Genomic DNA, 26,919 nt, shown 5'->3' with positions numbered 1-26,919 from the left:
GCTGCTTGGCGTCCGTCACCAGCTCTGATGTCATGCTTGCCCGTGATAATCGTTGGTCTCTTTACCTCCTCAACCACGGCGAGCATCTCGGCCTTGCTGAATCTTGACCCAAGCACTTTCTTTGGAAACATATCATCTATATTCTGTCTTAAAATGCACAGCAAGTTGTGAAGTGAGGGCGGGTTTGTAAGCACAGCTGATGACGCGGCTGCCTTGTGACTGGCTGAGATTGTCGTCCGACTGGCAGCGGTGCTTACTTAGCCTCTTCTGTGGAAGAGATTTTTTCCCTCGGTGCTCAGACAAACTGGACGCTAATAGTATCCTTATGAAGCAACCACCGCTGAGGATTCGACCCTAGGTATTCATAACTGGAACCTGGGCGAAGTCAAGGGGCCGGTTGGTAAATGAATAGATATGTAGTGACGCCTGGCAGGTTTGTAATAAGCGTAATTATTAAACACTTGTCTCATGTTTGCTGCTCCGGTGTTGGTTGCCGTGTTTCAGTCCCACGAGGCTTCGAGCTGGTAACAAGTATTCCCGCGTCGCCGAGCAGTCACGTTTTCTTTGACTCCCTACAAAAATGTGCTGTAACTTAAGGAATTTCGTACATGTGGGACTGTAAAGGAGAAAAGCAAGCTCACTTTTTTTCCCTGTAGCCAAACGCAGAAGAATTTTGCAAGCTACCAAAGATCGCGTTGGTGATGGTTCAGGTGTGCCTCTGTTGACGGGACACTAAGAGCTGCATGTGTGCCTCCTGCCGCTTTGTGTTAGTAATTTATGAAGTAGTGGCGGCCGATTGAGTGGTTTCAGTTTTCTGTGCTGAAGGGCGACCCACACTTCGTCGAAACATGGCGCAGAACAGGCATGGTACAGAGGGAGGAAAGGAGAGCATATCAAACAGACTATATATTTTGTTGCTTTTTATTGAATCAACTTAGCGCACATCATCGGGACTAAAACAAAAAGAAGCCAATTAAGTATATAGTGAACGTTAGGTCGTCATCTGTTTGGTCAGGCAGCGGAAGGGTCGGTCACGGGGCTTAACCGAAGAACCAGGGGAAGACGATGGAGACGCCTGTGGGGACGGTGAGCGTGGTGACGAAGCACTTGGCGACGAGGAACAGCCACACGCACTTCCTGAAGACCACAGAGACTTGGCGGTTGGCTGGCGATGCTGTGCCGGCCTCCTCCTCGCTATTGGAACCCTCTTCGCTGGAATCTCTGAGGGCGGGGGCGGTAGCACTTTCTACAGGTTCATCGCTGTCGCTGCCACTGTCAGACTCATCACTGTCGCTTCCACTTCCACTGTCGGACTCATCACTGTCGCTTCCACTTCCACTGTCGGACTCATCACTGTCGCTTCCACTTCCACTGCCGGAGCTTTCGTCGCTGTCCTCCTCGCTGGAAGAGTCATCGCGGAGAGCGCTTGCATCGTCGTCGAAAATCAGCTGGTAGACAGGGAGACCGTCGCAGAAGGCCAGGACACGGTCGCCGACGTCGCTCTGCTCGTCGTCGTCAAGTGGGATGGCGGTTGTGTTGACGGACTCGGTGATGGTGTAGTTTCCTTTGTTGACGAGCTCGTCCACTTGCTCCTCCAGGGTCTTATCCAGCTCCTTCACGAAGCAAGCATCCTCGGATTCCACCTTGGTGGCCGCGTAGCCCTGGGGCAGCAAGATAGGCGGTTGTAGTATTGGTTTTCATGCATTGAGCTATTTTACTTAAGTTTCGACAGAAGAGGAGGCAGCTCAAGGGCTCAAGATGTGTGTGTGTGTGTGTGTGTGTGTGTGTGTGTGTGTGTGTGTGTGTGTGTGTGTGTGTGTGTGTGTGTGTCAACTTCTTTCTGCATATAAAATGGAAGGATATGGTAGGAATTTTTGCTTTTGGAATTATTATATATGTGTGGGTGGGTGTGGGTGTAGGTGTCTGTCTGTCTGTCGGATATGGTAGGAATTTGTGGTTTGGAATGGAATGGCTGTATATGTGTGGGTGTCTGTCTGTGTCTGTCTGTCTGTCGCTCACCGTGTCGTAGTCCTGCAGCAGCTGCACGGCCTCGAAGTACTCGGTCTCGTCCACGTGGTAGAAGATGGCGTTGTTGTCGCGGTCCACCACGACGCTCATCAGGTTCGTTTCGCCGCCGAGGCTGAACTCCACCTCCAGCGACTGAAACACAGGCACGCACGAACGCACAAACGTGAATTACTGTCATTATCATATTGCTGTTATCTTCAGTATTACTATTTGTCGATGAATGAGTTTTAGTTGCTCCGATGGTACTTCTTTTAATTAGAATCACACCTAATTGCAGCATATAAAATATTGAATTTCAACACTTAATGGGATAAAAGATGATTTGAATTGTTCCGTATTTCATGAGTTGTAACAGCGAACAGTGAAAATTGGCCGTTATTAATTATTGTTCCTGAGGCAGTAGTGAATTAGTATCATCAACGTATTACCGTTATCTTCTCTGTCACTGCCGATGTAATTCTAGTTTGCTCCCGGGGTATTTCTTTTTTTTATATATTTTTTTTCGTCTTGTTATGAGTTACTGTTTTTTTCATATTTGAGGTAGTGGTGCCAGAAGCATAGTACAGGAGAGTTTGGACTTAATCACAGTTACCGCGTCGTTACCAAAGGAGACGCGGGAAAGTCAAACTGATGCTGCTAATTCAGTGTTTTTTTGTGCTCTTGGTGCTTCTACGAGATCCCGATGAAACGTAGAACACACACAGAAAAACACTATTGTATCATCATCAATTCGAATTTTGCGCAGGTCTTTTGGTGACAACATGGCGCCAGTGGTGAGGGTGGGCAAACTCTCCTATCCCATGACCCTTAGTTGTGTATCACCGCGGCTTAGGGGAAGAGGAGGAGGAGGAGGGAGGACCAGAGGAGTGTATGCGGCCATTAGTTACTCTTTATATTTGAGTTAGTAGTGTATCACCGGCATTGCTTGTGAGAGAGGGGAGGTGATTGGGGAGTGACCACCGATTTCTCTACACCTTGGCGTATACGTTACCTGCGGGGCGGCGAGGTACAGGCCGAAGAGGCACGAGATGAGGAGGAAACGCAGCATGTTGATAGGTTTCTGTGGAAGGCACGGAGGGGGAGGTCAGGTATTGTGTGTAGGAGGGGAAGGGGAGGGGACTGTGGTGTTGGCTGGGTTTTCGTGTGAGTCTCGGAAGAGTGGACGTCAGGTGTTGTGTGTGCGTGAGGGAGGGTGTTGATGATGTGTGGGAGGATGGGATATGGTGTTGATGGGATTTCTGTGGGAGTCCTGGAGAGGGGAGGTCAGTTTTTTTGTGTGTGAGGGGGTTGTGGTATTGATGGGGGCGTTATTTGGAAGCCAAGGAAGGGGGAGGTCAGTTGTTGTGTGTGGGGAAGGGAGGTCAGATGTTGAGTTTGAGAGCGGTGGACGTTACAGGTTGTGGAAGGTGGAAGAGGTGGAAGAGAAGCTACTCAAAATTAGGAATACGTTAGTGTACCAAGATATAGGTATTAACGAGCAGCTAAATCATATGTAGATAATACTTGAAGTCCTAAATAAGATGTAGGTAATACTTAAACTGCTAAATGAGGAGTGTATCAGACACCTCCTCCCGAAATTGACCTCTCTTTTGGCCACTTATTTTGTCTTTGTGGGAATAGCGATTAGCGGGCTTTTTTTTACACCTTTCTTTTGTTGCCCTTGAGCTGTTTCTTAGCTGTAAAAAAAAAAAAAAGGTGTCACTTGAACAATTAAAGAAGATGCCGGAAAACTTACTTCTTAAGAATTGGGAATAAACTCGAGCATTGAGATTTAGGTAAGATTTGAGCTGCTAAATCAAATGTAGGTGATATTTGAACCACTAAATGAGGTGTAGGTAATATTAGATCCATTAACAAATATGCCGGAAGAGTTTGTAATGAATTCTGATATACATTCGTGCACCGAGCTGTAGGTAATACTTGAACTTGCTACTGAAATGCATGGGAGGATCTGAACTTTCAAATTACAAATACCTGCGGACACAAATGGATATGATGCTATATTTAATTGGATCATAAGTATCTAGCGTTGTGTGTGTGTGTGTGTGTGTGTGTGTGTGTGTTTATGGATGGCATTTTAATCACACCTAATTGCAGCATGTAAAGTATTGATTTACAACACTTAATGAGATAAAAGTTGATTTGAATTGTTCCGTATTTCATGAGTTGTAACAGCGGACAGTGAAAATTGGCTGCTTCGAATTTGCTTTTTTTGTGTGTGTTAACTTTTTTTCATAAGCGTTCAGTGCAGAGATCAGTAAACTAACTAAATAACTGACTAACGAACTAATCCTTTGTCTTAAAAGCGATAGATTGAGTTAAGGTGAAGATGCTGATAAAGATTTAATAATGTTTTCTTAGGTGCTTGAACATTTTTTTTAATCTTACTTTATAATATTTGCCAGTAAAGTAGCCAACCAACTAAGGAACAAACTTAACTCAAACATGGCAGATTGGTGGAGTCAAAGGTGTTAATAGCGATCTAGTAATGCTATCTTATCTTTTATATAGGACTAGATTTTTTTTTCGTGAATTGCGCTGAGTTTTCTATGTTTTTTTCTAATCTAACCGGCAGTGTTACTTAAAGACATTACAAGTGTAGGTAAAGTAGAAAGTCTTAATGAACTACTAATATTTTTTGCGAGTCTATTTTAATGGGCAATATTATTTATTTTTATATTTTAGGTGCGTCCTATTTGATCAGTAAATTAACTCATTAACTTGTGACTTGGACGTGTCAGGTGAGCGGAGTGGAAAGTGTCAGTCAAGGGCAAATGTTTTAATCGTATCTTTCTCGCTCTACCTGAGGCTGACTTACCTGAGCTGAGGGAAGCTGAGTTCACTGCTCTGGGTGGCTCGGGCTCGGATTATATACCCCTCGATCGACACTCAAGCTCCTCTCCCCCCCTTTACCTCCCCTCCTTTTACCTCCCCCAATGTTCCCTCCTCCCGTCTACGTATTACCTCAGTCTCCCCTTCCCATGACCTCTCCTTCTCTACACCCCTGCCATCCCCCTCTCCCCCCTTCACCGTCACCTCTGTCCACCCCTTCCCTTTGCTGTGTCACCCCCGTTCTTGTTCTCTTACCCCCCTTTGCTCCCCTCCTTACCCCTCACCATTACCTTACTCCCTTCATTGCACTCCCATCTGACACCCTTGCACCTCCTCTACCCTCCCCCTTCATCCCTGTCCTCTACCCCATCACCCTTCCCCTCCTCCTCATCCCTATCCTCTACCCTCTACCCCTTCCCCCTTACCTGGTTCCTCTGGCTACTGATTTACCTGTTTTTTTTTTTTCTTCCATAATTAAGACGCTATTGGAGAATGGTCGCGTCAGCAGCAGCCGCGCAGGAGCCTTACAACTTAATAAACACCTGTTGCTTAGTCCGCACTCCTGCTGATTTTGCTGCTGACGCGTGAGGCTTCTAAAGGAATGTGTGTGTGTGTGTGGGTTGGGGGGGGGGGGGGGGGTGAGGTGGGTTGCCTTTCCGTACGCGTCCTTCCATTTAGTACGCTCTCAGATCAGGACGGTTTGGAACTATGTCAAGAAGGAAAGTAGTCGGAGTTAAAGTATGTTGGATTTTTTATAAAGGCGGAAAAAGTTTAGAAGCTGCTTTGTGTTTTTGATCTGGTAATAACTGACACATTTTTTTAGTAAGGGAGAGTTTGTTTACGGGCGTTACTGGCTATTAGGAAGAACGAAGGTTTGAGGTGCCCCTGGAAGTTGATATTTTCTGTTGCGTCGATGTAGGCCTAACTATCGGGGGGTAAAGGCAGGAAAGTCGTGTGAACCCGCCGTGTCCAAGTTGTCCGTTTGTTGAGCAGCTCTTCCCTTCCCCCTTCCTCCCTGGCCTGCTGCCTCCTCCTCTCGCCCTCTACCATTACAGAGGCAGGATTTCTGTCTTCAACTCACCCTTTCCAAACGTCTTCCTTCCCCACCCAGATATTATAAAAGAATGGAGAACACTTGAAGGAAACTTGGTAGCTTTCACGAACTAGGTGATGTCTTCTGCACACTAGGGAAAAATAATCAATACTAGGAGGCTTATGTCTCCCTCAACGCCTCCACGGTTCGATGGTTAGCGTCCCTGACTACGAAAATGAGGTCCTGGGTTCGAATCCCGGTCTGGGTAGTCGATGTGCAGCCCACCCGTGTTTTCATCTTTCCTATCGGGATGATTGATAAAAGGGTACATGGGGAAACCTGGGGAAGATAAACTGTGGTAACCCGTATGTTAATCTGGCCCTGTGTCGGGTTAAGGGATCTCACCACAGGCTCAAAGGGTCAACGGTTCGGAGATGAGCACCACCGCCACGCGCAGCTATAGCGTATGCTCCCAACTATACTTCAACTTTTCTGTCTTTCCTCACAGTATTATTTCCCAATCTGTCAGTTAGTCCAGTCGAGGGTTTTAGGTGCCCCTGGAAGTTGAGATTTTCTTTTGTGTCGATGTAACTGTCGGGAGGTTAAGGCAGGAAAGTCGTGTAAGCCGCTGCGCCCAAGTTGTCCGTTTGTGGCAGCCTTACGATCCCCTTCTGAGCCTCCTCGCTGGCCTGATCCCTTGACGCCTCCTCCTCTTCGTGTCTCGGGAGCATCAAAGGCCTCGGCAGCGTCCCCGTAAGCTGGCAGTGAGTAGGAGGGAGAATCGCGTCCCCTTAGGCGTTATCTCCGCTGCCTTCACGCGAGGGAGAGACACCAAAGGCCCTACCCAGAAAAGACCGCTAATACGACTCCGCAAAGACCTGGAGGTGGTAATACGTTTTCTTTGACTTTTTCTTTTTTAAGCCGTAACTTTAGACACCTTGTTATTATCATCCTCAAAAGAAAAGAAAGAAGGTTTTGTCAGATTTGAGGTCTTAAAGAATAGATAAAAATGATAAAGAAAAACATAATATAATGTAAATTAAAAAAAAATATTCGGATGGCCGCTGAGAGGTGAAGAATGCAACATAACCTTAGACGTTTTGGTAATATTATCCTCAAAATACAAAGAGAAAAAAGTGTTTGCCAGATTAGAGGTCAGCTAGATAGTAGAGAAAAATGCCCGAAAAAATAATAAAAAAGTAAAAAAATAAATAAAATAGCCGTTGCGAGGTGAACTAAAGATGCCTCGTTAATATCATCCTCAAAACTATAAAGAAAAAAAAAGTATGTCAGATTTGAGGTCAGGTAGATAGTAGAGAAAAATGCCCGAAAAAATAATAAAAAAGTAAAAAAATAAATCAAATAGCCGTTGTGAGGTGAACTAAAGATGCCTCGTTAATATCATCCTCAAAAATACAAAAAGAAAAAAAAGGTATGTCAGATTTGAGGTCAGCTAGATAGTAGAGAAAAACGTCCCCAAAAATAATAAAAAAGTAAAAAAATAAATAAAATAGCCGTTGCGAGGTGAACTAAAGATGCCTCGTTAATATCATCCTCAAAACTATAAAGAAAAAAAAAGTATGTCAGATTTGAGGTCAGGTAGATAGTAGAGAAAAATGCCCGAAAAAATAATGAAACAGTAAAAAACAAAATCAAATAGCCGTTGCGAGGTGAACTAAAGATGCCTCGTTAATATCATCCTCAAAAATATAAAGAAAAAAAAGTATATCAGATTTGAGGTCAGGTAGATAGTAGAGAACAATGCCTGAAAAAAAAATAATAAAAAAAAGTAACAAAAAGTAGCCGTTGCGAAGTGAATTAAAGACGCCTCGTTAATATCATCCTCAAAAATACAAAAAAGAAAATAAAGGCATGTCAGATTTGAGGTCTTAGTGGGAGGATAACTAAAAAAAAAAGTCAGAAAAAGAAAGAAAATAATAAAGTAAAGTAAAAAAAAATCACACGGCCGTTGCGAAATGTAATTTATTAATGCACTCCGTCTCACCTGTGCCATTACCTGTCCACCTGAGCCTCCGTGTGCCCACCTGTACGCGAGTGTGGGCCGTGTGTACACCTGCTGACGCCTCGCTTACCTGGCTGGAGGGTGAAAGGCTGGAAAGTGCTGCGTCGAGTTGCCCTAGTGTGTGTGTGTGTGTGTGTGTGTGTGTGTGTGTGTGTGTGTGAGGGAAGTGTCAAGGGGGTGGGGGGGTGAGGGAGAACAAGAGTATATTCAAGCTTCCCTTTGTTAACGCCAGGGCTCATTAAAAGTGCACCTGGGACACTAATTACTACTTTTGTCTTATATGTAGGACGTTTAATTATCACCTGTTACGCCACTCACCTGGAACGATAAAGGTGTGTGTGTGTGTGTGTGTGTGTGTGTGTGTGTGTAGGAGGTTCAGAAGGAAACACAGAAGGGTTCACTTTCATTTGTTTTATTGGTGACTCGCATCCACTCGCACTAAACCTTTCTTCTTGTCCTCCTCCTCCTCCTCCTCCTCCTCTTCCTCATTCTCCTCCTCCTCCTTCATCTCTTCCTCCGTTTTCTTTATTATCATCTTCATGCTACAAGACAAAGGTATACAGTGGCAAATATACAGTCACTCTCTTTTTATGCCTGTTTGTTTAAGTTGGTGTTTGATTTTTAATGTATGTGTGCGTTCGTGAATGTGTGTTTGTTTTTTGGTCTTGTATGTGTTGTCAAGGTATTAATCTCTCTTGCTCTCACTCTCGCTCTCATTCTCGCTCTATCGCGTTGTCGCTCTCTCGGTCAACAATACATTATCCCACGTAAAAAATAAAGTACCTCTCACTAAGAAACACACTACAACGACAAGCAGTACAGCGTTGACCCACAATTCAGGGTTTGACCGATGAGAAACAACGAAACAAAACAGTGAAAATCAATAACGTAAGGAATTAGTGAGTAAATAAATAAACGAGATGAGAAAATAAATAAATATATACACCATAAGCATTGGTCTAGGTTAAGAGGGGTTGATACGAGAGGAAGCTTTAGTTGAGAGGTTGGTTTGGAGGATCAAGTTTTGGGACAATCAGGGTGAAGGGGGTTCGAATCCTACTTGTGACGTCAGAAAAAGCATCCGATCCTATACCCTGACGCCCGTATCGCAAGCTCTCCCCTCCTCGGCCATTCCAGTGAGATTGGTTTGGAGGATCAAGTTTTGGGACAGTCAGGGTGAAGGGGTTCGAATCCTACTTGTTACGTCAGGAAGGGAATCCGATCCAATACCCTGACGCCCGTATTGCAAGCTCTCCCCTCCTCGGCCATTCCATTAAGATCAGTTCCAGCAATATCAAGGCAGCCAGTTCCCTTCAAGTTTTCCAATAACCACTTTTATGGGTCAGTGGTTACATCAGACGTATTCATATTCTTAGTAATTGTATGGCATAGGGATGACAAGGGAAGTATTGATTAGAGGTTAAGTATGTGGAATTCAGTGAGGTCTTAAACTGTTTCGGATCTTACATTGTTTTTGAGTTGGAAATAGCTGACGGTTCTTGTTAAGGAGAGCTTGGAATAGACCCGTAAACCTCACTCCCAACCCGCAGCCCCAAAACTTGTCTGATTTTAGGGAGATAACGAAAAAAAAAAAAAAAAAAAGATTAGGTATTCAACAACGGAAAAATTGGGTTATAAAACGTATAAATCTATGCATATAATCTGTATTCATAATAAAGGAAAGGCATGTATGTAAAAACCGGTTAATAAATGAAATTATAAACATCTACACCTCGGTATTAAGTCTTGTATATACACGACGAGGGGGATCGGAAACAACTGACGATCGGCAATATAATAGTAGAGTTTCGGATACCACAAAAAACTATAGACGTAATAATCCTAATGATAAAAACGATAATAATAATGATAATAAATGGTAATGATATAATAAGTAGCAAAGATTGATTGAATGGCAAGGAAAAAAACGGAGTGGCTCGCGCAGATAGTTCGATAGACTAGACATAGACAAGCGTTAGGGAGGAAGAACTTGTGAATAGGTGTATGGATGCATGTTCCAGCTAGACATTGTGACAGCAACAGCGACAGGAACAGCTATGCGTCCGGACCACGTGACCTAACCTAACAGACGTGTCCATAACTAGTTCAGCTCATCTTCCTCTTCTTCCTCTTTTTCTTCTTCCTCCTCCTTCTTTTCTTCTTCAGTCTTGTCCAAATTCTTCTTTCTCGTGTTTTCTTTGTATCTTTTTATCATTTTCTCTTCATAAATACTTAGTTCACTCCTTCATCCTGCTCCTCCTCTTCCTCTTTCTTGTCTTCTTCTTCAGCTTCCTCTTATTTTTACTGTTCCTTTGTATCTTTTATCATATCCTCTTCCTCTTCATAAATAACTGGTTCACCTCCTCTCCTTCCTCCTCCTCCTCCTCTTCCTCTATCTTTTATCATATCCTCTTCCTCTTCATAAATAACTGGTTCACCTCCTCTCCTTCCTCCTCCTCCTCCTCTTACTCATCTTCTCTTTCATCACCATTCTCTTTCTACTGTTCCATTTCCACTTTTCGCTCTTCTTTTTTCTTTTTTCTTTCCTTCTCCCTTTCCTCGCGTCCCTTACCGCTCCTTTCCTCCTCTTCTTTTCCTTTTATCACCTTCCTCCTTTTCTCTCTCTTTCTTTATCCCATTCTGTCTCTCCCCTTCCTGCTCCATCCCTTTCCTCCTCGCCTCTCCCTTTTCTCCCATCCATCTCCTCCCTTTCCTTCTCCCTTCTAGATTTCCTCCAATCCCTATCTTCTCTCTGCCCTCTCCCTCTCTCCTTTCTTTTTCATTTTCTCCATTCCCTTTCATCCATTCGTCTCTTTTCTGCTTTCTCCTTCTTTCTCTTTTTCTCTTCCATTATCTCTTCTCCCCCCCCTCCGCCCACACACACAGGTCGTATACTGAAATAAGCTCCCTTCAGATGCATTAAGTGTTTCTCTCTCTCTCTCTCTCTCTCTCTCTCTCTCTCTCTCTCTCTCTCTCTCTCTCTCTCTCTCCATCTCTCTCTCTCTCTCTCTCTCTCTCTCTCTCTCTCTCTCTCTCTCTCTCTCTCTCTCTCTCTCTCTCTCTCTCTCTCTCTCTCTCTCTCTCTCTCTCTCTCTCTCTCTCGACGACCGTTTTTACCCTCAAATCTGGTTATAATAATAGTAGTAGTAGTTGTAGTAATAGTAGTAGTAGTAGTAGTAGTAGTAGTAGTAGTAGTAGTAGTAGTAGCAGTAGTAGTTTTTGTTGTTTTTGTTTCATTGCTATTATTTTTATCATTATTATTATTATTGTTGTTATTGTTATTATTGTAATAGTAGTAGTAGTAGTAGTAGTAGTAGTGTTAGATGCACCCTTTGTGTCTTAGTAGCGTTTTTAACTTCTTTTGTCTTAACCTTAATGCCATATCTCGTATCTAAGCTCTTTTCATCCTCCCTCTTTCCCTCCCTCTCTCCTTTTCTTCCCCTCTCCACTTTCATCCCTCCCTTATCTCAACTCCTTTCTTCTCCCGCCTTCCCTCCTTTTTTTCTACTTCAAACTCCTCCTCTCTTAGTTCCTTATCCTCTTTCATCCTCTTTCTCTCCATTTTCTTCATTAATTGCTCTACTTCCCTTATCTCCTTCTCTTTCTTCCCATGTTATCGCTCTTTTCTCTCCTCCTTGTTAGGTCCTATAATCTTCCCCTCTCAACTTCTCATTTTTCTTTTCCTTTTTTTTTCGTTTCCTCCATCTTTATTATCTTCATGCGTCTTCCTATTTTTATTTTTCATATCTTATTAACCTCTCTTCACCCCCTTTTCTCTCTCTCTCTCTCTCTCTCTCTCTCTCTCTCTCTCTCTCTCTCTCTCTCTCTCTCTCTCTCTCTCTCTCTCTCTCTCTCTCTCTCTCTCTCTCTCTCTCTCTCTCTCTCTCTCTCTCTCTCTCTCTCTCTCTCTCTCTCTCTCTCTCTCTCTCTCTCTCTCTCTCTCTCTCGTTTAAGCTCCTTGTCCTAACTTATCTCCTTTTTTTTGTTTCCTGTTTCATATTTTTTCTCATGATCTTTTTTTTTTCTTCCCAGACTCTCCCCGCTTCGTCCTCCTCTTCTTCCTCCTCCTCATAACTTTCCTGACGTCCCTTTTTTTCCCTCCTGTACTTTCCTCTCCCTCCTCTCCCTATTCTTCTTTCCTCCTCTTTGCTCTTCACTTCATCCTCGCCTATTATCTTCTTTCTTCCCATTTCCTCTTCCTTATTAAAACTTTCTTGGTGCTCATTTCTCTTCCTTTCACTCCTTTCTTGCTTTCTCTTTCTCTTTCACTTCGTTCTCTCCTTTTCTTCTACTTCTTCCTTCTTATAACGTTCTTGGTGTACTTTTTCTTCTCAGGTCTTTCCTCTTCTCTCTCTCTTCTTTTTCCTTCCCTTCCTTTTTTCCTACTCTTCCTCATAACATTCTTGGTCTTCCTTTTTCCTTCCTGTTATTTCCTCTCCCTCTCCCTTCTCCTCCATCTCATCCTCTGTTTTCCTTTACATCCCACTCTTCCTTATTGAATTCTTGGCTTTTCTTTTTCCTTCCCGTTCTTTCCTCTCCCTCTCCCTTCTCTCTCTTTCGTCCGTTTTTCTTCTTCAGTCTCTCTTTCGCTCTCATCTTTCTCCTTGACTCTCCTCCTCCTCCTCCTCGCCCAGCACTACAGACAGACTACCGGAGAAGGTTCCAATACAGCAGGCCTATAACTAGGAGACGTAGGAACAGCGGACAGCAAGGTGAAGTTAGTACTCTCTTGGATAGCATAGATATTACCACGTAGACTCATCAATATGTACAGGGAAGTGACGACGCAAGGTGGAATAACTAACTAACTCTGTCCGGTGGAAAATAAAACCCTCCAAGATCTTGTAAACAGTGAAGCGTATAGAGTCCGGGTGTTCTCATGTATACAAATAAATAATAATGATATAATAACACGCTCTGAACAGCAACGTGGACACTCAACAACAACACGGGCCGCTACCTGGACCACACCTGTTGTCTAAGGTAGTTATTGCCTTAGATATAAACTGCCACTCATGTCACCTGTATATAAAAACAACGACGTTTGATTATAGACATCCACTGACGTGACGAGATCTGTCGCCGCACCAGCTCGGCCGCAGCGCTGGAGTCCGCGGCCCCCAAGTGGACTGCCTGCCGACCAGCTCTTTATTGGACCCACGTGGCGCCGCTACTCTGTGACTCGGGGAAGCTATTGCATGCGACGTGTAGCTGCCGGTGACTCTTGACTGATCAGGACAATGAAAACCAGGCCCGGTAATGTTTTCCGTGACAATACAAAGCTTTCTCTAGTAGTTTCCAAATCAACACAGTGTAGATTTTGCATTGCCTATCTTTTAGCGGGTCTGTTGACTTATCAGGACAAGGAAAACCAGGTCCGGTAATATTTTCGTGACAAAACAAATCTTTCTGTAATAGTTTCCGAGTCAACACAGTGTAGATTTTGCATTGCCTATCTTTTAGTGGGTCTTTTGATTGATCGGGACAAGGAAAACCAGGTCCGGTAATATTTTCGTGACAAAACAAATCTTTCTGTAATAGTTTCCAAGTCAACACAGTGTAGCTTTTGCATCACCGATATTTAGTGATGATTTTCTGTAACAATACAACTTTTTTCTGTGATACATTCCACATCAACACACTATAGCTACGCGGAAAACCACTCTCGCGATGACGTCACGAGGGTCCAGGAGCCAAGCCGGCCAGCAGACTCGTCCACACAGGGCTCGGGTGCCAGCCTGGGCCGCCGGCGGGGTGTGAGCACAGCAACGCAGCGAGGCCAGCACGTGAGGCCTCGCGGGACACAGGCAGGAACGGACACTGATCCCACGCCGGCAAGGTGACCCCACGCCTTCCACACCTGACTACCCCCGCCCCGACCCCGCCTCAAGACAAGGGCGTGGGCGGGGACAGGGTATGTGGGCGTGGGGCTTGCCTAGGGCGCCTACACACGCCTGGCTACCCCTGCCCCGACCCCCGTAGCAAAACGCAGGGCACAGGGCAGGGGTTGGCGGGGCGCGTGTTGAGAGGCGCCCAGAGTCAGCCGTGAAAAATGGAAACCCGGTGATATTTTTCCCGTGTTCCCTCCGTGTTCGCTCCCCCGCACAAGACATGAAGTACCGAGTTGCCGCGGAGGCTTCTGGGGGTCGAGGTCGTGTCGGGAGGAGCACAATTTGTCCCCGTCGAGTCCTCCTGAAGGGGTAACGAACGAGGGCACTCCCGAGGCTGGCGGCGGCTCCAGGACAACACCGCCAAGCCATCCACGACCCTAAGTCTCCTACAAGCCACGAGGAGATCAAATCCAGGGAGTTACAAGATGCCAAGGAGCAGGCGACGCGGGGCTTCAGGAGTGGCTGGGGTCAGGACTGGAAGAGGGGTGCGGGGGGCTGGAGGGGGGCTCGGGGGGGCTGGTGGAGGAGAGGTCGGGGCTGGAGTCGGGTTGTGTGGGCGGAACTTGCGTCGCGTTGATGTTCTGTATCCCCACCGAGGCCGCGTGCAGCTCCCTCAGGATGTCCTCGTTCTCCTTCCTCACTGTGGACAAACAAACACACACGCGGTTAGTCGCCAAGCAAACATGAAGGACAAGTTTGTGTATAGCTGCCTGCCTGTCTGTTTGAGGTTATGATTCGCCAATAAATATATGTATGTATGTATATAGTAGAGATAGTTACTGTTCTGAAGTTGTAGAAGCAGTTTTAGTAGTAGTAGTAGTAGTAGTAGTAGTAGTAGTAGTATGCCACCACCGCTACTACTACTACTACTACTACTACTACTACTACTACTACTACTACTACTACTACTACCATCACCACCACATCTAATATAATAATAATAATAATAATAATAATAATAATAATAATAATAATAATAATAATAATAATAATAATAATAATAATAACAATAATAATAATCCTTTGCTGGGTGTTGCAATTCACCTGAAAGAAACAGCAGCAGGAGTAGTAGAGAGGAGGCTAGGTAGGAGGAGGGGGGCGTCGGGGGCTCACTATCCTCACCCCCCTCTTGGCATCGACAGGGACAGTGCCAGCGGGTATGGGAGAGTCCGGTGCCAAGGAGACTGATGACACCGGGAATGCACTCACCCACCTCCCGGGACGATATATTTACCGTGTCTCCGTGGCCCGTGACTTTGGCTTCACTGCATCAATCAATTCTAGACCCTAACGACGGGGAGGGCTTAGCTATTACGTGTGTTCGCTGGCAGTCGTGTGTGTGTGTGTGTGTGTGTGTGTGTGTGTGTGTGTTTCACCATCCCACTCACGTAAGCACAGGAAGGTATCATGGCCTTGGTGACCTCAGCCTTCGGGCACCGTGACGCGGGTACATACAAGTCTTGCATCACACTCAGCATCAACTTATGCCGACGGAATACTTAGATAAAGGTTAACGTGTCCGTAGTTGTGACTGTTTCCTTCAGCGTCACCCTCACCCCAATATGGGTTCTTCTCGGTAGTTCATTCCGCCCATTAAAACACCCATTATAACGACAGACAAAGCTCGCAGCACAGGCACAGAGCAGCCCCGAGTGACAGCCTCGAAGATAAGCGCAGCTAATATTACGCGGCCTCGGCATTGTCAGCGGCGGTGTATTGAGCCTCTGCTCGGCGGCGGTGAAAGGGACGAGACGCGTTGACAAGCCTCCGCGTGACTCGCATTGTTGTGTTGTTGCTCAAGTGTCCTGAATGAGCCTCCCGCCGCGTCGTGGAGGCACACACACACGGCGGGCCAGAGCCGGCCAGCCATGCCTCCTTCACGGGATGTCTATGAAGAGGGAGCGCGGCGTCCACTCCAGCGTGATCCTGTCCAGCAGCGGCCGGACGAGCCAGGGCACCAGGGTCTTGAAGGTGACGTGGGCGCTCACCAGCAGGAGCGCCGCCAGACGAAGGTTACGGTGCAGGGACGACGGGTAGAGGAAGGCGCGCGTGAGGGCCTCCTGCTGCACGACCGGGGCCTCGATGGGGTCAGACTCGCTAAGGGGGCGTGGCGACTTACTCCTGCTGGTGCGGGAGTGTGAGACTGGCGTGCCGGCCCTGCTGCTGCTGGTGGACCAAGCCAGGGAGTCATTGGAGGGCCATGACACACTCAGGTGGCGCGTCCGCAGGTAGCCGGTAGGCGTGCTGTGGCGGGAGGAAGGCGTCCAGCGGCGGGCGTAGCGCTGCGTGCAGGTGGGCGAGGCGCTGCCGCTGCGTGTGGACCGCCGAAGACCCAAACCCAGACCCAGGCTGTCCAGGGACCCGAAGGACGAGCAGGACGAGTTGCTGCCTGCACGGAGGGGCTTGTCCAGGTCCTCGTGGAAGGAAGAGGACAGCGAGGGGGGAGCCGTGCTGGCCATGGCGGGGGGAGGGGGGGTGATGCGGGGCGGGCAGGGGGCAGGATGTAGTACGTTAGGTTAGCGGGTTGGTCACTGCACAACACCTAAACATCACATCACATCAGTAACGCCGTGGCATCACGGACGGAAGGTGTGAATAGTTGCTCCGCCCGTGCCAGTGTCCTCAGGGCCTCACCCGGGGCACCAGGACACGCATACACGCTCGCACGCACGCACGACACTGAGAGCACCACACAGGGCGGAACCGTGCTCTCCTGGTGACTGGCGGAGATATTCATATCCCGAGCCAAGCCGCCGGATGTCTTGTGTGTGTGTGTGTGTGTGTGTGTGTGTGTGTGTGTGTGTGTGTGTGTGTGTGTGTCTGTGTGTGTGTGTGTGTGCAAGGCCCTTCGAAAACAGTCATGTGCTTGTTTTGTGTATACGTGCGCGAACAAGCACACGTGTCGTTATTTATATCCGTTCACAGCCGCGAGCGACAAGCACACACACACACACACACACACACACACACACACACACACACCACACAACCCCGCCCCACCCCCCTCCCCCCAGCAACACTTTCCCTCGCCTCGCCTCGCCTCGCCTCGCATCGCATCGCATCGGAAACCATCTCATCTCATCTCCTCGTCTCTTCGCCGCACTTTCGCAATAATGACTGTTTACGTGCTTGTCTCCAGTCCAACTTGCGCAATGGAGACTCAGTGGCGAGGCGCTGCACGGAAGGGAGCTCAGAATAGTCGGCAGCCACCTGTAGCCTCGTACTCTGACGTGAGGAAGAGCTTCAGAGGTGCCAACTATCCCCGCAGCATCCACTCAACCACCCGCACCTATTTCCACTATATATTTACTCACCCTTACTCACTATGTTCTCTTCTATATCTTTCTTTTTCTCACTCAACTACTATTTTTTTACTCTCCCTTAATATGTTCTCTTCTATATCTTCATTTATCTCACTATTAAATCTCATCTGCTATACGATTCCTCTCCCGTTCTCTATTCTCTCCCCTCTTATTTTCCTCTTAATTCCCCGTCCTCACTCCTTTATCTTCTACCATCTTTTCTCTCCCCTCTTGGCAATCCTCTTTTCTAATTGGATAATTTCTTCACCCTCGTTTTACCTTCTTGCTCTCTTTCCTAATATATTTTTTTGCTTGTCACGTCTTTCCTCATCCTCTTCTTCCCCTTCCTCCTTCTCCCTATCTCAGTCCATTTCCTTCCCTCCATCTATCTTTTACCTCCTCCGGTCAGCCACGCCCTATCACCGCCAAGAGCGTTGACCCTCACCTCCCTATTTCCCTCCCACCCATCACCACCACCGCCAGCCACTGTCACTACCACTACTGCCAACACCAACGTTACATCACCACCACCACCATCACTTTACTGCTACTACTACTACTACTACTACGACTACTACTACTACTACTTCTTCTGACTCTATTTGTACCACTATTCCATCATCTCTATTACCACAACTACCACCACCACCTCCACCACCACCACCATCATCACCACCAGTAACAGCAACAGAATCATTATCAACACCACCACCACCACCATCATCATCATCATCATTCTATCATTGACCTCATTTCTTCTTCCACCATCACCACCACAATCACCTCTCTCTCTCTCTCTCTCTCTCTCTCTCTCTCTCTCTCTCTCTCTCTCTCTCTCTCTCTCTCTCTCTCTCTCTCTCTCTCTCTCTCTCTCTCTCTCTCTCTCTCTCTCTCTCTCTCTCTCTCATCCGCAATCAAGTGTGTGTTGCCTTGAATCATAACGCATTTAATCCAAACTTTCCTTTTCTTCTAAGTATGTCGATCTCTCTCTCTCTCTCTCTCTCTCTCTCTCTCTCTCTCTCTCTCTCTCTCTCTCTCTCTCTCTCTCTCTCATGTAGATTATGTACATACGTACGTGTGTGAATGTTTGTTACCTGGTATGTGTGTGTGTGCGTGTGTGTGTGTGTGTGTGTCAGGGAGTATTCGTAGTTGAATACATTCGTATACCGTATTTGAGTGTAGTCGTATTCGTATTCGAATAATTATCGATGAAAATCAAAGTATTTTAATTCGTATTCGAATACAAGGGAAAAATATTCGTATTCTGAGAATAATCTGACTAATACTTCAAATCTATTATGAGAAATGAGAGCCGTTGTTCCTTACAACTCCAGCCTCCTGGCCGGAGGTGTAATGATCGTGTATAGTACAGGTTCATGAGCTCATTGTGCTGTTGCATAACTTTAGAACAGTGCTGAACCCACTTATGCCAAGAACGTGTTTTTCAGTGGAAAGTATTCGTACTTGTATTCGAATTAAAACCATTTCAGTGTATTCGAATACATATTTGTTGGAATTCGAATTATTTTCGTATTCGTATTCGAATACACAACTCTTGTATTTACTCCATCCCTTGTGTGTATGTATGTGTGTGTGTGTGTGTGTGTGTGTGTGTGTGTGTGTGTGTGTGTGTGTGTGTGTGTGCTGAGGGAGATTTATGTTGCTCCGAGTTTACCTTTTATTCCCCTGACAGACATTGACATTGTTTTGAAGGTGGCTTCTTCCTCCTTCTCCTCCTCCTCCTCTTCTTTGTTATCATTAGGGAAGCATCAAGGGAAGGTCTTTTAGGGGTTTCCAGCTTTTTTTCTTCATTAGAGGAGCGTCGAGGGAGACTTTTCACGGTGATCTTTGCCTCTCCCTCCCTCCCTCTTCCTTGTCTCCTTGATGATTCTCTCTCTCTCTCTCTCTCTCTCTCTCTCTCTCTCTCTCTCTCTCTCTCTCTCTCTCTCTCTCTCTCTCTCTCTCTCTCTCAATCAATCCTTATCATAATTATGTATCATCTTCCGTCTATTGCTCATTCTCCCTTCCATCTCTTACTCCCTCCCTTCCTTTTTATCTTCCTCCTTCTTTCCCTTCTGCACCTACCTCTATCTCTTTATTCCTTATTTTCCTGCTCTCTTCCCTCTTTTCCTAACTTATCTCTCTCCCTTTTTCCTTTATTCTAACATCCTTACTTTTTTCCCTCCTTTTCCCTCCTTATCTCCTTCCCTTTTTCCTTTATCCTAACATCCTTACTCTCCGTCCTTTCCTCATTTATCTCCCTCCCTTTTTCCTGTATCCTAACATCCTTACTCTTCGTCCTTTCCATACTTATCTCCCTTTTCCTTATCCTTTACTCCCTAACCCTTTTCCCTCCTTCCCTTACATAATCTCCTTTCTCTCTTACTTCCCATGTTCTTCTCCCTTCCTCCCTTTCTTCCATGCCTTATTCCCATTCTCCTATACTTTTTTTCGTTTTACACTCGTTCTCTTCCTTCCTCCGTTCCTCCCTCCCTTCCTTCCTTTCTTACCTCCCCTCTCTTCCATACTTTCCTCCTATTCTCCCATGCTATTCTACCCTTTATCCCTCCTTTCCTACCTCCCTAACATCCTCTCCTACTTATCTATATTCTTCTCTCCTTCCCTCTCTCCCTTCTCTCCTCCCTTCCTACCTACCTGCGCACAATAATGGGTAATTGATAGGGACCAATTATAGCAGTAACAATGCCTGGCCGGATCAGTGGCGGGGATGTCTAAGGCTTCGTTAGCTGGCTGGTCTCTTTGTTGGACGAGCCGCGGAGGGGACATGACAGCGCTAACACACACACACACACACACACTGGTCTCTCTCTCTCTCTCTCTCTCTCTCTCTCTCATGTCTTTTTCGTGTCTCGTCTCCCTTCTATAATTCCTTCCCCTTCTGTCTCTCTCCGGCATATGACCACAGATGTTGCGCCGACTAAACGAAACTTTCCAACTTTTTTCGCCTCGTTTCTCGTCTCTCTAGTCTCTTATCTCTCTCTTGTCTCGTTTGTCGTCTCTCGTGTCTTGTGTAGCGTTTCTCGTCTCTGTCTCTCCTCTCGTCTTTCATATTTTTATTCACCATCTTCAAAACTGATCCTAAAAATAATGAAACGAAGCCTTTTTTATATTATTTTTCTTCCTCTGTTTTTCACTACTCGCTATGTTATAATGAGTGTCCCTTACCTGTTTCTTAGTTTTATTATTATTATTATCGGTATTATTATTATCATTATTTTACCTGAGGATGATACGAACATGATTTTTTTTTATTACTATTGTGGTATGGAATTGAGTAGTATTGTGGCGTGTGGCAGTTGTATGAAAAACGAGTCTATTCTAACTTATAACGATCTATTTCACTCTCCTTCAGGTTTATCAGAATTTTTTTTTTTTAACAACAAAGGAGACAGCTCAAGGGCACACAAAAAAGGAAACAATAATAACAAAAAAAAGCCCTCAAAAAAAGCCCGCAAAAAAACCCCGTAAAAAAAGCCCGTTAAAAAAAGCTCGCAAAGAAAAGCCCGCAAAAAAACCTCGCAAAAAAAACTCGCAAAAAAAAGCTCGCTAAAAAAGCCTGCAAAAAAAAGCCCGCAAAAAAACCTCGCAAAAAAAAGCCCGTTAAAAAAAGCTCGCAAAGAAAAGCCCGCATGGTTCATAAAGGCGATAAGAACGTTTCCCTTCCTTTATTGCAACTGTATAATGTGAAGCGATTTAATACTTCTCTAAGGCGTCAAGTTTCTGAAGCGTGTGTAATAGGACTTGCAGGACCCTATGATTGTACACCTTCGACTTCAGGTAGAGAGGCAGGCTGCTGTTATGACGCTATTGCTGTTTACTGAAAGCGCTGGGTCCTTCTTCTATTCTCTTTTTTTATTTCCTTTTCGGTGTCGAGGATTGCACTAATGGTTCACCCTAGATAGATAGATACATAGATAGATAGATAGATAGTATTCGCTTCATCCTTCTCTTATTCTCCTTATTTCCTTTTCGTTGTCGAGGATTGCACTAACGATTCGGTCTAGATATTAGTAGATAGATAGATAGATAGACAGATAGATAGATAGTGGTAGAAAGATAGTATTCCGTTTATCCTTCTCTTATTCTCCTTATTTCCTTTTCGTTGTTGAGGATTGCACTAACAGTTCGGTCTAGATATTAGTTGATAGATAGATAGGTAGATCGATGGATAGATAGATAATAGTAGAAAGATAGTATTCGTCTGTTCAAATGTTTCGTTACTAAGTATTATTTGTTGTAGTCGTCACTAAGTATTAATCAAATATTACCCTCATCCCTCTTTCCCTGCTATTGGTCTGCCATCAAACTCTTCATATTTTCCTCAGCTTCCACGTTTTCTATAGAAGGCTAATATTAAGTGCCAGACTATTATATTGCTCTCTCTCTCTCTCTCTCTCTCTCTCTCTCTCTCTCTGGCAAACACGATTAATACACGAGCCATTAAAAAAGACATTTGTGCTAATAAAAGGGAATTTGTTTGCTCGCCCTGAAAAGATAAACACCAGCTATGTTTTTTTTGTTGCTTTTTATGTCCCAGCGGCACCAGAATGTCCGTGTAATGCTAACAAATGAAGCTGCACACACACACACACACACACACACACACACACACGCACACACACACAGGAGGGGGGGGGGGAGAGAAGAGGAATGATGTGAAAAAAAGTATTAGAAAGAAAGAGAAAACAAGATGAGGATAAAGAGATGATGCAATAAAAAAAAAGAGAACAAAGAAGTGGGAAGAGAAGAGATGATAGGAGATGAGAGGAAAGGGAACACACACACACACACACACACACACACACACACACACGTAAACATTGAGGGGCCTTATAACACCTGCCTCAGTAAGCTCATTGAAGCTTCATTAAAAAGTGAAAACAGCGGCGGTCAAGACAAAACGAGTGTGCATTTCAGGTAATTACTTCCGGTTGTTGTTGTTGTTGTTGTTGTTGTTGGTGGTGGTGGTGGTGGTGGTGTTGTTGTTGTTGGTGGGTGGTGGTAGTAGCAGTTGTAGTAGTAGTAGTAGTAGTAGTGGTGATAGTGGTGTGTATGTATGTATGTTTGTAAAGGTGACGATGAGGGCATATGCGAAGCTGCGCGTTGCCTCGGTGTTCATCTCCGTCGCAGTGACCCTTGAGACTGTGGTAGCCTTTTTTTTTATTATTTGTTGTTGGTCATAATTTTTGGTATTACTGATTATCGTTCACTGTGTTGTTTTCTGCTTTCTTTCCCTCAAAACGTTGCTACTTAAATTCATGTCAAGGGCGCGGTGTTGTAATCTTATGTGACTTCAGACGTGGTATACTAATTCCCTGTGTGTTGCTTTCTTATTTCCTATCAACACGTAGCTACTTAAGGTCATGTCAAGGGCGCGGTGTTGTAATCTTATGTGACTTCAGACTTGGTATAATAATTCTTTGTGTTGCTTTCTTCTTTCCTATCAACACGTAGCTACTTCATTATGTCAAGAGCGTTGTTGCTGTAATCTTGTGTCGTATCGTTTCCGTCACGTAGTTCAGTTGGATTCGTTCTGTGAAATCGTAAAAGAATATGTTCAGTGTTTTCCTGTTATTTCTGTGTCCATCTTTTCACTTGTTTTGCTTTATGGGGCCGAGATTACAAAGAGCTTCCTATGACCTGTTTTGATTTTAACGTCAAGTTCGATGGGAATTTTGTTGTTGTTGTTGTTGTTGTTGTTGTTGTTGTTGTTGTTGTTGTTGTTGTGTTTTGTTTTTATTGACTTCATTTTGATGTATCCAGTTTCTTATATGTGTTTTTTTATTCTCTCTTTCTTTATTTATTTTTTTTATTAACTGTTTAATTTAATCTTTATCTACTCTTCTTTATTTATGACCATTTTAATTATTAGTGTATTTATTTATTTATTTACTCTTTATTTACGGTTTAATTTACTCAATATTTACTCTTTTATTTATGATTTAATTTTGATATATCTAGTTTTTTTATCTGCATCTTTTATTTATTTATTTACTCATCAATCTATTTTAGGGGTCACGGAGTTAATTATTCTCAGCCCCTGTAGTAAATAATAATCAGAGGATGATGTTATTTATCCCTCTGTTCCCTTCACTCTCTCGTGCCATATAATGAAATCTTGTCACTTGCACCCTCATATTATTTAGCCATGCAATTTTTTTTCCGTGTGTGTATCGAGGTAATATTTTTTCCATATATGTTGGCGTGTGGGGCGTAGCTTCGGAAAAAAAAATCGCACATGAGCTCCTCCTATACTGCATCACGATAACTAATTTGATATGTTCGTATAAAACAAAAATAAATGGAAATAGCGGGCTACTGTATATATATTTTTTTGTGAGTGTATGTTAAATTGCAGTGCCTAGCTTCGAAAAAAAAAAACACCCAGACGTGAACTCTTCGTATACTGAAACACAATAATTAGGTTTGACATGTCTGTGTAAATGAAATGAATAAAAGATGATACCAGATAAAGAAAAGATTGTAAATGGAGATGGATACTAAAACACAATAACTAGGTTTGACATGTATGTGTAAATGAAATGAATAAAAGATGATACCAGATAAAGGAAAGATAATAAATGGAAATGGATCTAGCATGAAACTATTTGCGATCGTGTCATTCGTATCGTAGTTTTGATATATATGTATAAATAAATAAAAATGTGGAAAATAAATAAAAACAGTAAATGAATAAAAAAAAAGAGCTAACATGGTATTGTATTTGCAACCGGTTAATTTCCACGTAAATTTCATCAACAAGCTCATCGGTGCGTGGCTATTACTGCTGAACAGATCTGATTGAAACGAATGGCTTGTGGAAACCGTGAAACTGTAATCGGGTTGAAGGGTCGTTGCGGTCAGCCATCCGTAGTGCTTTGGATAGTGGTGTGGATGGCTAACCGATCCTATACATGGGGTTGGATCCTCTATAAACTGGACTCACACCCTAATACCTGCTGCTTACTTTCTTTTGGGGGGTTGTGGGTGAAGGAATACTCTGTGGAAATGTTGTGAGAATTAGCAGTTAGATAAGAGTAAGACAGAGGGAGAAAGGAAAGAGGGAGGCAAGAAGAAGGAAGGAGAAAGAGGAAGGCAAGAAAAACGGAGGAAGCAGGAAGAGAAAGATAAAAAGGAAGGAGAAAATAGGAGAGAAAAATGTGAACTGATAGATAAGAAGGAAAAGGAGAAGGGGGATGATAGAGAGTTTGGTTCACACATATAGATGGGTAGAATGAGACAGTTGAATATATACATAGATAGTGTGATAGATTAAAGATAGAGAGTTAGATATATACACAGATAGAGAGATAAGGAGATAGAGGATTAGATATATACATAGACAGATGAATAGATAAAATGATAGCTGGATGGATGAGTAGATTAGAAGACTGACAAACAGACAGATCGATTTTTTATTTGATTACACCTTTTAACGTCTATTTATTTTATTGAGCATCATTTTACGGTCCTTTAGTCTTTTTATGTGCCCTTTAATCCCTCCCTTGCTATAAAAAAAGGAAACAGGTAAACAGATACAGATAATCAACGCTCTATAGACTAAAGAACCTCAATTCGTCCATCAACATACAAATCCCAGGTTCAGAGGCCAAGACGAATGCGTTAATTAATGCCTCCCTTGCTATAAAAAAAGGAAACAGGTAAACAGATACAGATAATCAACGCACTGTAGACTTAAATACCTCAATTCGCCCATTAACATACATATCCCAGGTTCAGAGGCCGAGACGAACGCGTTAATTAATCCCTCCCTTGCTATAAAAAAAAGGAAACAGGTAAACAAATACAGATAATCAACGCTCTATAGACTTAAATACCTCAATTCACCCATTAACATACATATCCCAGGTTCAGAGGCCAAGACGAACGCTATAAGCCCCGCAGCGAGCCGTGTGACATCCTGCGATTACCATAGTTTGTTTAATGAATGGGAACAGCGGCGTGGGGTGTGTGCCTTGTCGGGGCATTACCATAAGACACCACGGCAACCACACCACGGGGACACCACAGAGTAAGGTAGGGGAGTGGGGGTCGGGGTCTCTCTTCCTCCCTCTTCCTTCCCTTCCTTCCCGCGGTCAGCCACACCCTATCGAAGGCTCATTTGCTCCCAGACAGGCTCCCGGTGACGTCACAGCACGAGGCAGTGGCTAATATGTATGCTAACGAAGAAGGCGACCTAGAAAACAGTTTTGCTTCTTCCATTACGCGGAGAATTAATTCTTTTGTAGTGGATGGGTGTGTGATGGGGGGGAGAAGAGAGAGGGAGAGGGGGGAAGGAAGGAGAGAGAGAGAGAGAGAGAGAGAGAGAGAGAGAGAGAGAGAGAGAGAGAGAGAGAGAGAGAGAGAGAGAGAGAGAGAGAGAGAGAGAGAGAGTGCATAAGCGGGATGTGGTTATGGGTTTATTAGATCCATCTCTCTCTCTCTCTCTCTCTCTCTCTCTCTCTCTCTCTCTCTCTCTCTCTCTCTCTCTCTCTCTCTCTCTCTCTCTCTCTTAATCCTTCCCCTTTACGAGTGTTTTTTTTCCTTCGTTCCCCTCCCACTGTCCAAACCCACGACACACACACACACACACACACACACACCCACGGGACCCTCCCTAAACACCCCCCCTTACCACCTTACTCCCTCTCCTCCTCTCCCCTCTCCCTCATTTCCCTCTTACCCCCTCTCCCCCCTTCCCCCTACCCCCTCCCCCCCTCCCGCCACCATTGATTGAGCTCCGGGTCGGCCAAATGTTAAAGAATTAAAGGGGAAAATATGAAGGTCTTCGCTATCAGTGCTCTCTCCACCTCCTCCTTCTCCTGCTTGCCTGTGCGTGTGTGTGTGTGTGTGTGTGTGTGTGTGTGTGTGTGTGTTTGTGGAACTCATCTTCTTTTGTTTTTCGCTTCATTGGTGTTTGTTTGTTTGTTTGTTTGTTTCGCCTTGTTTGGATTGTGTGTGGAGTTTTTGTTTGTTCGTCTGTTTTAGTGTAATTTTTTTATTCGTTTTGGGAGATAATTGTTACGTTATTATTATTATTATTATTATTATTATTATTATTATTATTATTATTATTATTATTATTATTATTATTATTATTATTATTATTATTATTGTAATAGTGGTGGTAGTAGTAGGAGGAGGAGAAAGAGGAGGAGGAGGAGGAGAAGGAAGAGGAAGAGGAGGAAGAGGAGGAAGAGGAGGAGAAGGAGGAGGAGGAGAATAAGGCAGGGGAAGAGGAAGAGGAAGAGGAAGAAGAAGAGGATGATAGCTGTTGTTGTTGTTGTTGTTGTTGTTGTTGTTGTTGCTGTTGTTGTTGTTGTTGTCGTTGTCGTTGTCGTCGTCGTCGTTGTCGTTGTTGTTGTTGTTGTTGTTGTTGTGTCGTTGCTCTTGTTGTCGGCATCATCACAAGGGACTCAATCATCATTAGCAAAAAAAACAACACAGGTATATTTTTTGGGTCAGCGCTAATTATCACCTTTTGTTCCCCGTTCGGTTCAGAGTTCCCGGCGCCGCAAAAAAAAAAGTCCCTGCGTTGCTCGGCTCAGTAATATCTTCATCTCTTTAATTAGTTTACTCGTCCTCCCAAACACAGACGCAAAAATTGTCCCTAACTTTAATTAACACTTCGGACGAGATTTCCAAAGTTTGTTTCGGGGGATTGACACGAGGACAAAAAAGAGAAAGACGAAATTGGAAGAAGACTCGAAAACAGGCGGTATTTAGAGAACGAAATAGAAAACGAAGATAAGCTGGACCCAAGCGAGAAAGAAAGACAAGAATGAAATA

The 26,919-nt window shown here is 44.4% G+C and overlaps 2 protein-coding genes across 2 annotated transcripts in view; both read right to left on the bottom strand.

The window, feature by feature from the left end:
• Positions 1-907: 907 nt before the first annotated feature.
• On the bottom strand, positions 908-3,180 carry LOC126986917 (serine-aspartate repeat-containing protein C-like). Its single transcript, XM_050843428.1, has 3 exons — positions 3,020-3,180; positions 2,020-2,160; positions 908-1,661 (listed from the first exon to the last, which is right to left on the bottom strand). The coding sequence occupies exons 1-3, from the start codon at positions 3,074-3,076 to the stop codon at positions 1,041-1,043; spliced, it is 819 nt and encodes a 272-aa protein (XP_050699385.1). The 5' UTR covers positions 3,077-3,180; the 3' UTR covers positions 908-1,040.
• Positions 3,181-11,757: 8,577 nt separating this feature from the next.
• LOC126986916 (uncharacterized) overlaps positions 11,758-26,919 on the bottom strand; it is a 106,409-nt gene continuing 91,247 nt past the window's right edge. The window contains exon 3 of the mRNA XM_050843427.1: positions 11,758-14,447. Within this exon, the coding sequence (XP_050699384.1) occupies positions 14,260-14,447 (188 nt within the window). The 3' untranslated portion in view covers positions 11,758-14,259. The remainder of the gene's footprint in view (positions 14,448-26,919) is intronic.

This window comes from Eriocheir sinensis, chromosome 63 (assembly GCF_024679095.1).
Source record: "Eriocheir sinensis breed Jianghai 21 chromosome 63, ASM2467909v1, whole genome shotgun sequence".
In the NCBI taxonomy this organism is placed as follows: Eukaryota; Metazoa; Arthropoda; class Malacostraca; order Decapoda; family Varunidae; genus Eriocheir; species Eriocheir sinensis.
This window is presented reverse-complemented; position numbering and strand designations above follow the sequence as displayed.